This window comes from Cydia fagiglandana, chromosome 13, assembly GCF_963556715.1.
Source record: "Cydia fagiglandana chromosome 13, ilCydFagi1.1, whole genome shotgun sequence".
NCBI lineage: Eukaryota > Metazoa > Arthropoda > Insecta > Lepidoptera > Tortricidae > Cydia > Cydia fagiglandana.
This window is the reverse complement of record NC_085944.1, coordinates 17,552,536-17,565,920: the sequence shown is the minus strand read 5'-3', so window position 1 is coordinate 17,565,920 and position 13,385 is coordinate 17,552,536. Positions and strand designations below refer to the sequence as shown.

Genomic DNA, 13,385 nt, shown 5'->3' with positions numbered 1-13,385 from the left:
GCAATGATAATCGTTTTTTAGGGTTGCATACCCAAAGCGTAAAAACGGGATCCTGTTACTAAGATTCCGCTGTCACCTGGCTAGCACAGTGGAAATTTTCACAGATGTATTTCTGTTACCGCAATAACAATAAATACTAAAAAGTACGAAACCCTCGGTAGGTGAGTCCGACTCGCACGTCTTGTCCGGTTTTTATTTATATATCTACCTAACATATACCTATATATACGTACAGTACCTACTTCGTCTTTCGTGTGTTAAGAACATGACTATTTACATTTTAAATTGCAATTATAAATAATGTGTCTTTACTTAGTTTCCAGGAAATCAAAGTTAATGGACTAAACCAGTACGAAACGAGTAAATCCTTTTTAAGGAATAATTAATTGTAATATTAATGCAGTTTACAATTTCCTTATCGCTACAAGGTCTCCTTTCCATCCCTACTAATATTAAAAATGTGAAATCTACTCTATCTGTTGACGTATCGGTCCGGGAATACCGCAGGTGACAGTTCATTCAGCAAACAAATGTATTAAAATAACTTTTACGTATTTAGCTAAAGAATAACGGCATATACTGGCCCGAGAAAATCTCTATGCCAACCTGTGGAGATGCTGCAATGAGACCCCGATCAAATAGCAGTTCAAGCGCCGGAAATGGAGTTGGATTGGGCATACACTCCGAAGGGGTCCTGACCACATACCGAGGCAAGCCCTCGACTGGAATCCCCAAGGAAAAAGGAAAAGTTGCCGTCCAAAGCAGACCTCGCGCCGGACTGTAGTTGCAGGGGCGAAGGCTTTGAGCGAACTCAAGCACGAAGCTCAAGACCAATCCAGAAGGCGGCGCACTGTTGACGCTCTCTGCCCCATGGGACCATAGGACATAGGATAAGTCAAGTAAATAAGTCAAAGCTAAAGAATGATAAAATTCTTCACAACACTATTGTTAGAAACGCATAGCGTTAATATTATCACATGACTCATGTTGATGCGTCTAGGTCAGGAATCCACGCCTATTGTTTTGATAACTGCAACCGGGAATTATTGTTACGACTTGCTATGATTAGACACACCCACGCACACATACACACAGATTAAGGAGGCTCTACTAGTGTACTGTACTTCGAGGCTGGACGAGAAAGATCTGGAGGTGATTCCGAGTTCTGACGATTATAAGCTTGGATATCTTAAGTGGATAAAACAGGGCTCGAACCCACGACTCCGGATCACTAATCCACGCTCTGCCAACACAGATTGACGGTGCGGAAACGCAGTGACGCGCCGTAATAAGTCGGGTCCAGACGGTAATGTAAAATTACGTGTAATATAGCGTCAACGTGTGGACGCGCGCTAACGCTGCGTCTTACTTAAGCGGACAACTTGACTACCGGTCTGGCCTAGTGGGTAGTGATCCTGCCTATGAAGCCGATGGTTCCGGGTTCGAATCCTGGTAAGGGCATTTATTTGTATGATGATACAGATATTTGTTCCTGAGTCATGGTTGTTTTCTATGTATTCAAGTATTTATATATTACTAGCTGTTGCCTGCGACTTCGTCCGCGTGGAATCTTATCTTCAACATCTCATTATCTTATTATCTGTATTATATTATTATCTTTTCATCTTTAGTACCTATAATTTTCATATCCAAGCAATGTTGAAATTAAGTACTTTTCTTTTTTAGCAAGTTGTATGAAGTTTTAAGTCAAGTGGATTTTGATGTTGGTTGCTGAAATTACTTTTCTTGTATTCTCATAATAGGTAGGTAACCTATGCCCTTATACAAAGATTCAAGTTCCGCATTCCGCACTCACAAAATATCTGATCTCCATACAAACTTTCAACCCCTTTCTCACCACTTTGGGGGATGATTTAAAAAAATGCTTGAATTAGTTTTCATGTTTTTTAATTTATTACCTTTTTCCAAAAAGTTAAAGTTCCTAGCTTAAAATTAAATTTACACCCCAAGACGAATTTTCATCCCCTTTTTGGGAATGAAGGGATTGAATTTCCAAAAACGTTGCAATTACTTTTTTTGTAATCGGCTATTATGTCTTTCTAAGAAGTTTCAAAGCATTTGTAATGGATTCAAACTTTGAACCCCATTTTAACCCTGTTAGGGGATGAATTTTACAAATCGCTGAAATCACTTTTATTGTCTTCTAATAATATACCACATAACCCAAATACAAAGATTCAAATCCTGCGCTTGAAAAAATGCATGATATCCATACAAACATTCAACCCCGTTTTCACCACCATAGAGGATGAATTTTCAAAAACGCTGAAATTAGTTTTCTTGTATTTTAATATAATACCTTTTTACAAAGTTTCAAGTTCCTAGCTTCAAATAAAATTTGCACCTGAAGACGAACTTTCATCCCCTTTTTAACCCCCTTAGGGGTTGAATTTCCAAGAACGTTGTAATTACTTTTTTTTGTAATCGGCTATTATGCCTTTCTAAGAATTTTCAAAGCATTTGTAATGGATTTAAACTTTGAAACCCATTTTAACCCTGTTAGGGGATGAATTTTACAAAACGCTGAAATTACTTTTATTGTCTTCTAATAGTATCCCCAAATGCAAAGATTCAAGTCCCGCGCTCGAAAAAATGTTTGATATCCATACAAACTTTCAACTCCTTTTTCACCACCTTAGGGGATGAATTTTCAAAAACGCTGAAATGAGTTTTCTTGTATTTTAATTTAAAACGTTTTTACAAAGTTTCAAGTTCCTTGCTTAAACTAAAATTTGCACCCGCAGACGAACTTCCATCCCCTTTTTAACCCCCTTAGGGGTTGAAATTCCAAAAACGTTGCAATCACTTTTTTTTTGTAATCGGCTATTATGCCTTTCTATGAAGTTTCAAAACTATTTGTAATGGATTCAAACTTTCAACCCCTTTTTAACCCTGTTAGGGGATGAATTTTACAAAACGCTGAAATTACTTTTCCTGTCTTCTAATAATATCCCTAAATACAAAGATTCAAGTCTCGAAAAAATGTTTGATATCCATACAAACTTTCAATCCCTTTTTCACTACCTTAGGGGTTGAATTTTCAAAAACGCTGAAATTAGTTTTCTTGTATTTTAATAATATATCTTTTAACGAAGTTTCAAATTCGTAGCTCAAAAGAAAACTTTAACCCCATACAAACTTTCATCCCCTTTTTAACCCTGTTAGGGGATGAATTTTACAAAACGCTGAAATTACTTTTATTGTCTTCTAATAATATCCCCAAATACAAAGATTCAAGTCCCGCGCTCGAAAAATTTTTTGATATCCATACAAACTTTCAAACCCTTTTTCACCACCTTGGGGGATGAATTTTGAAAACTCTGAAATTAGTTTTCTTGTCTTTGAATTTGATACTTTTTTACAAAGTTTCAAGTTCCTAACTTAAAATAAAATTTGCACCCGAAGAAAAACTTTCATCCCCTTTTTAACCCCCTTAGGGGTTGAATTTCCAAAAACGTTGCAATCACTTTTTTTTGTAATCGGCTATTATGCCTTTCTACGAAGTTTCAAAGCATTTGTAATGGATTAAAATTTTCAACCCCTTTTTAACCCTGTTAGGGGATGAATTTTACAAAACGCTGAAATTACTTTTCCTGTCTTCGAATAATATCCCTAAATACAAAGATTCAAGTCCACCACTTGAAATTTTTTTTGATGTCCATACAAACTTTCAACCCCTTTTTCACCACCTTAGGGGATGAATTTTCAAAAACGCTGAAATTAGTTTTCTTGTATTTTAATAATATATCTTTTTACGAAGTTTCAAATTCCTAGCTTAAAAGAAAACTTTAACCCCATACAAACTTTCATCCCCTTTTTAACCCCCTTAGGGGTTGAATTTCTCAAAATTGCTTCTTATCTCTTGTACACTTTATAAATGCCATCTGGTGTGCAAATTTCAACTTTCTGGCTTTTGTAGTTTCGGCTCTGCGTTGATGAATCAGTCAGTCAGTCAGTCAGTCAGGACACTTGCATTTATATATATAGATATATATCGTTGTCTGAGTACCCACAACACAAGCCTTCTTGAGCTTACTGTGTGGCTTAGTCAATTTGTGTAAAAATGTCTAATATAATGTCGTATAATATTTATTATAACTCGCGAACGCGACGCGGCGCGGCGGGCCCAATGCGTTCGCGTTTGCAAGGAGATCGCTGACGTAGGACACTTCTATAGTTATCAAAGGATTGATTCACCCCGCGCCACATCGCATCGCTTCGCGTTCGCGTGTTGTTCGCCTACGGAGTACGCTGCGTAAGAACCGACAGGCGATAAATCCGGCACGAGCGTTAGGTGTAATGCTGTGGCGTCCACACTGCGTGTTACATTACACGATGGATTACATTACACGTTACAGCCGTCTGGAACCGGTCGTAAATGTCACAATTTTATCGGATGCCCTTCATGGAACTCGGATCCAGTTCTCGAACTGTTCCATTTTTATTCTCAAAAGACAAATAGAACAATTTCTAATGCGCCTATGCTAAATAACGTATATTGATTCTGGATTCGAGATTGCATTATCATTGAATAACCCCTAGGTCAATTCTATTTATAGAAGCCCTATAAACAATATCATGTAACATTCGCCCGTATATGGTTTTAAATGGTGTATTTTATGGGGTTATTTAAAAGCTCAATGGTCAAGCTGAAACCACCATGGCTACCACCACCAGAATCAACAAAAGTTGTTATTGTTCAATAAAAGTTTTGACTGGCTAATATCAATTTCTATATGTCAAATCTCTTGCGCGGCATTACAATATTTCACGTTGTCAACATGCGCGCAGTATACGAGCCCCGATGCAAATTATTTCGTCTAGTTCCACGCAACAATTTTGTTTATTTTAATAAATTTTACACATGAACATAAAATGACCCAGTAATGGGAACCATAATAGCAATGTTTAATGTAGTTTATTTTGATCGTATAATAAAATTGCATGAGACTTTTATTGCTGAAAAGAAGGACTTTTCAAAAACTTTGTCCAAATCATATTGTCCTCTCCCACAGCACTGCTGCATGCTGCATGCATGGGCTCGACACAAAATTAGTGTCAGTATATTGGCAGAGCCCTATTGCTTTCCCTAGTAATAGCCCTTTTCACATATGTTGTAATCCTACCCGTCAATAAAAAAATAAAAAATCATTATTTTTTTTCTTTTAGTACAAACGGTATTTCTTGTACTTGGATTTAGTTATTGCAGAGTATTACCATATAAAATTAAATTACATTAGTATAAGCATTAAATATTAGTAATTTTTAAACAAGAACATTATTTTTGAACAAACGCGAGAACCTCAAAAAATCGTCTCACTAGACGAAAACATGTGCATCGGGGCTCGTAGTTGAGTATTTAGTATTTACCGGTGGGCGCCGTGGTGAAAAGTGATCGATCCGAGTGCGCCTTCACGAACGGCAAAGAGGGTGAAATGTCGGAGTGGGTTTAGTGGGTAGGGCCAAATTCTCCCCCTCTCTTGCCAGGAGACGGGAAAAGGAGCCCAATCACCCAAATTATTTATAGCAGTGTTACAAAACATATTATGTCAACGGGACTGGGAAAAAACTGGAATAAAAATATTTGATAAATATCTTAACCATTTGCGATTTGCTGATGACGTAGCAATTTTTTCAGAAGATACCAGAAACCTACAACAAATGCTAAATGACCTAGACAAGGAAAGCTGTATAGTTGGATTGGAAATGAACCATACTAAAACAAAAATCATGACTAACGGGGAACACACAAAAATCTTCATACAAAACAAAGAACTTGAATATGTAGACCATTACATTTACTTGGGAAAACGGATTTCATTCAGCACCGACAGCAACAGCGAAGAGATAGATCGCAGAGTTAATATCAGCTGGAGAAAATTCTGGAGTTTCAAAGAGCTCTTAAAGGGAAACTACAACCTAAACATGAAAAAAACAGTGATGGACACATGCATCTTACCAAGTCTCACTTATGGTTGCCAAACATGGGTGCACACTAATAAGAACAAACTAAAAGTTAGAACCTGTCAAAGAGCGATGGAAAGGAGCATCCTAAAAATAAAACTAAAAGAGAAAGTTAATAGTAAACACATAAGATCCAAAACAAATGTCATAGACGCATTAGAGTTCATACTCAAGCAAAAATGGAGATGGGCCGGCCACATAGCCAGGATGACAGATGGAAGATGGACCAGCAAAATCACTAAGTGGCCAGGACCATATGGGAAAAGAACAGCAGGAAAACCCAAAACGAGATGGTCAAAGGATATTATAGACATAGCCGGTGAAAATTGGGCAATTAAGGCCAAAGACCGAGATAAATGGAAAAACATGGAGGAGGCCTATACCCGACAGGGGTCCTTAATATGAAAAATATATAATATAACGAAATACATTTAAGTTAGAGTTTAATGCATTTAAGGAAATAAAGAAGGCTTTAATAATAATAATAATAAAGCTCTCCAAAGGGCCTCTACGTGTTGGATCTATATCCCCACGCAAGCCTATCAAAAGACCGGGATTTACAGGCCCGTGATTCCAAAAAAGGAGATACAAATAATAATAATAATATTGCAGAGTATTACCATATAAAATTAAATTACATTAGTATAAGCATTAAATATTAGTAATTTTTAAACAAGAACATTATTTTTGAACAAACGCGAGAATCTCAAAAAATCGTCTCACTAGACGAAAACATGTGCATCGGGGCTCGTAGTTGAGTATTTAGTATTTACCGGTGGGCGCCGTGGTGAAAAGTGATCGATCCGAGTGCGCCTTCACGAACGGCAAAGAGGGTGAAATGTCGGAGTGGGTTTAGTGGGTAGGGCCAAATTCTCCCCCTCTCTTGCCAGGAGACGGGAAAAGGAGCGGCGAGTCCCACACACCGTGCGTAAACGCATTCCCACTCCGTCAAAAAAAAAGAAAAAAGGATGGTTGAGTAGCAGGCAGCACTTGGCCCAATTTCCGTAAGGTAATTTTTCAGCTATAGTCAGACTTCTATAATTATTCTAGATCGTTGGTGGGCCCAAAGCTGAAAGTCACAAGTCGGGAGGCGAACGAGCAGGCTAATCGCCTGATGGTAAGCGATTACCGCCGTCCATAGACACCCGCAACACAAATGCGTTGCCAGCCTTCAAGATAGTAGGTATTACGCTCTTAGGCAGGAAGCTGGAGAAACGCACAGTTGAGAACTGATAACCATCTAAGCTAAGAGGTGAAGATGGTAATGTCGCATAGGCTGATGGCGGAAAGAATCGGCAGGGATTAATCCGATTACATTTCCACTGTAGCTATACCTATAAAACTTACCTTCTTCTTCTTAACTTAGATACGCCTGTTCTCTGCCTCTACATTTAATCGATTGTTTTAATTCTTTTTTATCTTTTTACTAGAGATGCAACGGATAGTTGTTTGGCCGGATACTGAATACCGGATATTCGGCCTGACCATCAGCCGAATATCCGGTATCCGGCCGCCGGATATTCGGCCAGCGAAACTATACCTACATTTCGGTTTTTCAGGTGCGCATTCTGCAGGTTTGACCTGTTTCCTAGTGAACGTTCGCGCGGACTCATTTCTAGGTTCGACATGCGCGTGCAAGTCAATGGAATTATTAAATTGTTATAAAATAATAAACAAGTACGATTATGACCGTGTCTGTTTCTTAAATCCAATTTGTTTACTCCGAAATCAAACAATGTTACTATCCGGTATCCGGCCGGATAGTAGGTCACTATACCGGATACCAATACCGGATAGTAACCGGATATCCGGTGCATCTCTACTTTTTATTGAGGTATGCCGATAAAGATTATTCTATATGTATATATTCTTACCGGTAGCCGTTCAAAGTCTCCCGGCGGCGGCCCCGTGTCGATCTGCATCTTGCCCCCTAGCGCCGCGGGAGGCATGACCGACTCATGCAGATTAGACGCCATTATTTTATGCAGCAGCTGACCTGTTGACAAACGCTACTGTTGTTTAAATGTGGAATCACATAATTAACTTCAAACTCGAGTAAATCCATGTGTCAGATCATGCGATTTTGGTAATAAGCAAGGTAATAGGGTAGGTACATATTTTCTGAGGGTCGAATGGATTTACTAGTTTGAAGTGTAGCGACATAATTCAGCAAAAGACGATCATATTCAAGAGGGCAGGTCCGTTCTACGATACATTTATATTTTGGGATCATTTTGAGCTCTAGTCAGACTACTATAAGGTGGGGTAAGACTATCACTTGTCTGGAATCCTCATTCTGTTCGTCTTGCCTCACTCTTGCCCCGAGCAAAATAAAATAAACTATGTTAGTCTTACCCCACCTTACCTTAGTTAGTCCAGTTCGTCGACAATAAATATAAAAAGACGTCACTCTATACTCTGTATCTTTAGGTATTTAAATAAAAGTAAACAAATAATTTGTACATTTTCGGGTAGTTATAATATTTATTGGTTAACCAACCAAATACAAAACCACATGGATCTGTCACTGAACGACCTGAATTTAACCTGCTTTAACCTACATTATTTGATCGTGTAATGTTTTCATCTACTCAGAAACTGGCTTAAGGAGCCATTTGAGGGTAGATTTTGTTTACTCTTTTTTAAATACCTAAAGATACAGAGTATAGTCATAGTCATTTATTAGGGTTCCGTACCCAAAGGGTAAGACGGGACCCTATTACTAAGACTTCGCTGTCCGTCCGTCCGTCCGTCCGTCTGTCTGTCACCAGGCTGTATCTCACGAACCGTGGTAGTAGCTAGACAGTTGAAATTTTCACAGATGATGTATTTCTGTTGCCGCTATAACAACAAATACTAAAAACAGAATAAAATAAAGATTTAAATGGGGCTCCCATACAACAAACGTGATTTTTGACCAAAGTTAAGCAACGTCGGGAGTGGTCAGTACTTGGATGGGTGACCGCTTTTTTTTACTTTTTTTTTGTTTTTGTTTTTTTGCATTATGGTACGGAACAGTGTTGGCCGTAATGGTTAATTCTAATTAACAATTAATCAATTGCATTAACCATTAATTCCGCAATTAATCAATTGCATTACGCATCAATTTAATTAAAGTTAGTTAGAATTGAATCTTGAGACGTTTAATTACATTGATTGTCAATCTAATTGCCTATTTAATGGCATTAAAGTTTCAAAAAATTAATTAGAATTACTCTCAATTGCATTAACGTTTAATGGAATTAAATATTTTTTTCATAAACTAATAATTTATGTTAATTTTGCTTGAAACTATTAAATGGGAATACGCTCATTATTGGTGTATTTTTATTTGTCCCTGTCATATGTGAGTTGGAGACAAATGGGAAACGGGGACAAATGGGATTTATTCATTTATATGAAGCGCTTATTCCATCTGCTCCAGGCGGGAACAAATGGGAAAATATCGGATAATGATGTGTTCCCATTTGTCCCCACACCAATAAAGTGGGGAAAAATGGGAATAATTTATATGCAAACTGCACATATAAATAAAATAAAATAAATAAAATAAATAAAATAAATAAAATAAATAAAATAAATAAAATAAATAAAATAAATAAAATAAATAAAATAAATAAAATAAATAAAATAAATAAAATAAATAAAATAAATAAAATAAATAAAATAAATAAAATAAATAAAATAAATAAAATAAATAAAATAAATAAAATAAATAAAATAAATAAAATAAATAAAATAAATAAAATAAATAAAATAAATAAAATAAATAAAATAAATAAAATAAATAAAATAAATAAAATAAATAAAATAAATAAAATAAATAAAATAAATAAAATAAATAAAATAAATAAAATAAATAAAATAAATAAAATAAATAAAATAAATAAAATAAATAAAATAAATAAAATAAATAAAATAAATAAAATAAATAAAATAAATAAAATAAATAAAATAAATAAAATAAATAAAATAAATAAAATAAATAAAATAAATAAAATAAATAAAATAAATAAAATAAATAAAATAAATAAAATAAATAAAATAAATAAAATAAATAAAATAAATAAAATAAATAAAATAAATAAAATAAATAAAATAAATAAAATAAATAAAATAAATAAAATAAATAAAATAAATAAAATAAATAAAATAAATAAAATAAATAAAATAAATAAAATAAATAAAATAAATAAAATAAATAAAATAAATAAAATAAATAAAATAAATAAAATAAATAAAATAAATAAAATAAATAAAATAAATAAAATAAATAAAATAAATAAAATAAATAAAATAAATAAAATAAATAAAATAAATAAAATAAATAAAATAAATAAAATAAATAAAATAAATAAAATAAATAAAATAAATAAAATAAATAAAATAAATAAAATAAATAAAATAAATAAAATAAATAAAATAAATAAAATAAATAAAATAAATAAAATAAATAAAATAAATAAAATAAATAAAATAAATAAAATAAATAAAATAAATAAAATAAATAAAATAAATAAAATAAATAAAATAAATAAAATAAATAAAATAAATAAAATAAATAAAATAAATAAAATAAATAAAATAAATAAAATAAATAAAATAAATAAAATAAATAAAATAAACAAAATAAATGGTGACGCGGGCCGTACTTTGTTAATATTTATGACTTTATGAGACATTGTCGTTTGTCACTATTACATACAAAATAGCCAAGGCGGCACTCGGGCCGCAAGTGATAGGTTCACGAGCCGCATGCGGCCCGCGGGCCGCAGGTTGCCGACCGCTGCACTAGACCTTTGATCCCTTGGACGTCTTTATAAAATTACGATATTTATTCTTGTTAATTGTTAATTATCAATCACATGTTTAATTTTCATTAAAAATTGTTTTAGTTTTTAATGGTTTGTAAAGCAATAACCATTAATTATTTTTAATTGTTAGTGGTTCGTAATAAATTAACATTAATGCAAATTGATGTTCAATGCAATTGATAATTAATTTTCCTTCAATGGTTAATGGCTAATGGCAATTAACCTTTTCAATGGTTAATTTTTAATGGTCAATTGCATTAACGTTCGGCCAACACTGGTACGGAACCCTTCGTGCGCGAGTCCGACTCGCACTTGCCCGGTTTTTTTATAATATTTTAAATATTACATGTCAAGTTATTAGGCAATAGGTCTATTATACCTAATAACTAATTCCATAGTACCAAACGCTTAGTTTCATAAGGAGGTGCTGATTCAACTCAATAATAAAATAGCCCCTATTGCACTGTTACGTCGGTGTAATATAAGTCACAAGCCATTATTTTATGTAAGAGATTACCTGTTGAATAACCGGAGTAAACACTAAATGTAGGTCAAACTAGGTATAAGTGGGTGAGTCAACTATTTCTTGTCATTCTGTCCCGTTAACCAGGTGACAATAATAGCAGTTTGTTTGACGAACCATAGAGAAATATAGTAAGAATAGAGTGCTGACTCCATACATCAGTTTTGGTACCAAAACGACTATTATTTTCGCAGTCGACATCTAGCATCGAGTAGCGGAATTATGTATGGAGTGAGCACTCTATGTATTTTTCTCTATGGACGAACGGACGAAATAAAAAGTTTAGAACTGTACCAGAACACGTAGTATTATTGTAACCCTAATGAAGTAATGACGTCTTTCGGCGTTTCCATTTCATACCTATGAGGCTATTGAGGCTATCACACAAAACTTCATGGTGCGTAGACAAGATGCCAATCGTTAACACTCCGTAGCGAACGAAACGCAACTGTCTCTCTCGCACTAATACGGAAGAATGATATAGAGAGATAACTACGCGACGCTACAGAGCGTGAACTATTGGCATCTACGCACCAGTATGTTGCAGTTTTAGAATACTCGACCAACCGAATTTCCTAATTACTGTCCTAAGGTGATTAGCTGATTAGACTGCAGACTGCTATTTATAACATCAAGGTGACACAGAAATATCTTCTTACTTCATTAGATAAATCAATGTCAGTAGGTGACGCAACATACTATAAAGCTAATAAAATATATAGAGGACTTTACGTTCAAATTTTATTATGAAAAACTTGGGAAGAAGATGTTTACTTAACCCATTTATCGACCACATACGCGCCAATTTATAATTTTAATTTACCATTCCAATTTAAGGTTCAAATGAGTCGAGTCGGACTCGCGCACGAAGGGTTCCGTACCTTTACACAAAAAATGGCAAAAGAATCACGTTTGTTGTATGGGAGCCCAACTTAAATATTTATTTAATTTTGTTTTTAGTATTTGTTTTCTATAGCAGCAACAGTAATAAATAATCTGTGAAATTTTCAACTGTCTAGGTATCATGCGGCTGTTGACAGACAGACGGACAGTGGAGTCTTAGTAATAGGGCCCCGTTTTTACCCTTTGAGTACGGAACCCTATATAATACTTTAGGTAGAGACACAGTAAAAGAAAACGAACTAAAGGACGTGGAACTCAAAGATGTCCTTCTGTTCTGCAGGAAAACAAGAAGACTTGAGGAGAATAGTGTGGGAATGCCGCCGGGACAGTAACCTGCAGCTCCAACTCCAGGGAACCGGGCTGAATGAACGCGACAAGCGATCGACAGCCCGCCTGCTTCCGGCCGGGCGTCCCTACACTACATCTACATCTACGGAACCCTAGAAAATAAATTTAAATATTCTTCTTACCCTTCTCCATGACAGGCCCATTTATTTTATGCAGCAGCGACGGACACATCAGTTTGTTCTTAACTTGGAACTTGCAAGGCTCCTTCCCTTTCAACAATACGGCATCGAGTTCTGTGTAGTATGGCAGCAGTTTGTGGTTGAACTCCAGTCTTAGCACTCTGGAAGAAATACAATTTGTTGAGTATAACTAGTGCCACGAATATTCGGCAACTATTCGGTATTCGGCCTATTCGGCCACTTTGCCGAATATTCGGTATTCGGCCGAATACCGAATAGAAAGAAAGAAAAATTACACAAAAAAAATAACCAAAAACTAGGTATATAATGTATTCTTTGAAAGTTAGTTAAATACCATGGTACGTTTTTGAGCATTTGTTGATTACAGAATATTTTATTTTTATCATGGGACTGATTTGATTGACTCTAACTAATTAATTGATTCTGTTCAACATAAAAATATATGTTAGCAAACATTGTGATTTGTTGGCGAACAGTTTTCATAATAATTGTGATTATTACATTCACATTTCATGCCGAATATTCGGTATTCGGCCGAGAGGTGGGGCCGAATATTCGTTATTCGGCCAAATTCACTATTCGGGGCATCTCTAGTATAAACTACGTCTAAAGCTCGGTTTTGCTAGAATAGTCGTAGCGGTGCCGTCATATAGCGGCCGTCTCCATACAAAA

The 13,385-nt window shown here is 34.8% G+C and overlaps 1 protein-coding gene across 1 annotated transcript in view; it reads right to left on the bottom strand.

Moving 5' to 3' along the window:
* Positions 1-13,385, bottom strand: part of LOC134670420 (F-box/LRR-repeat protein 4) — a 40,318-nt gene that overhangs the window by 24,389 nt on the left and 2,544 nt on the right. The window contains exons 4-5 of the mRNA XM_063528268.1: positions 12,696-12,853; positions 7,860-7,981 (exon numbers count right to left, since the gene is read on the bottom strand). Of these exons, the coding sequence (XP_063384338.1) occupies positions 7,860-7,981; positions 12,696-12,853 (280 nt within the window). The remainder of the gene's footprint in view (positions 1-7,859; positions 7,982-12,695; positions 12,854-13,385) is intronic.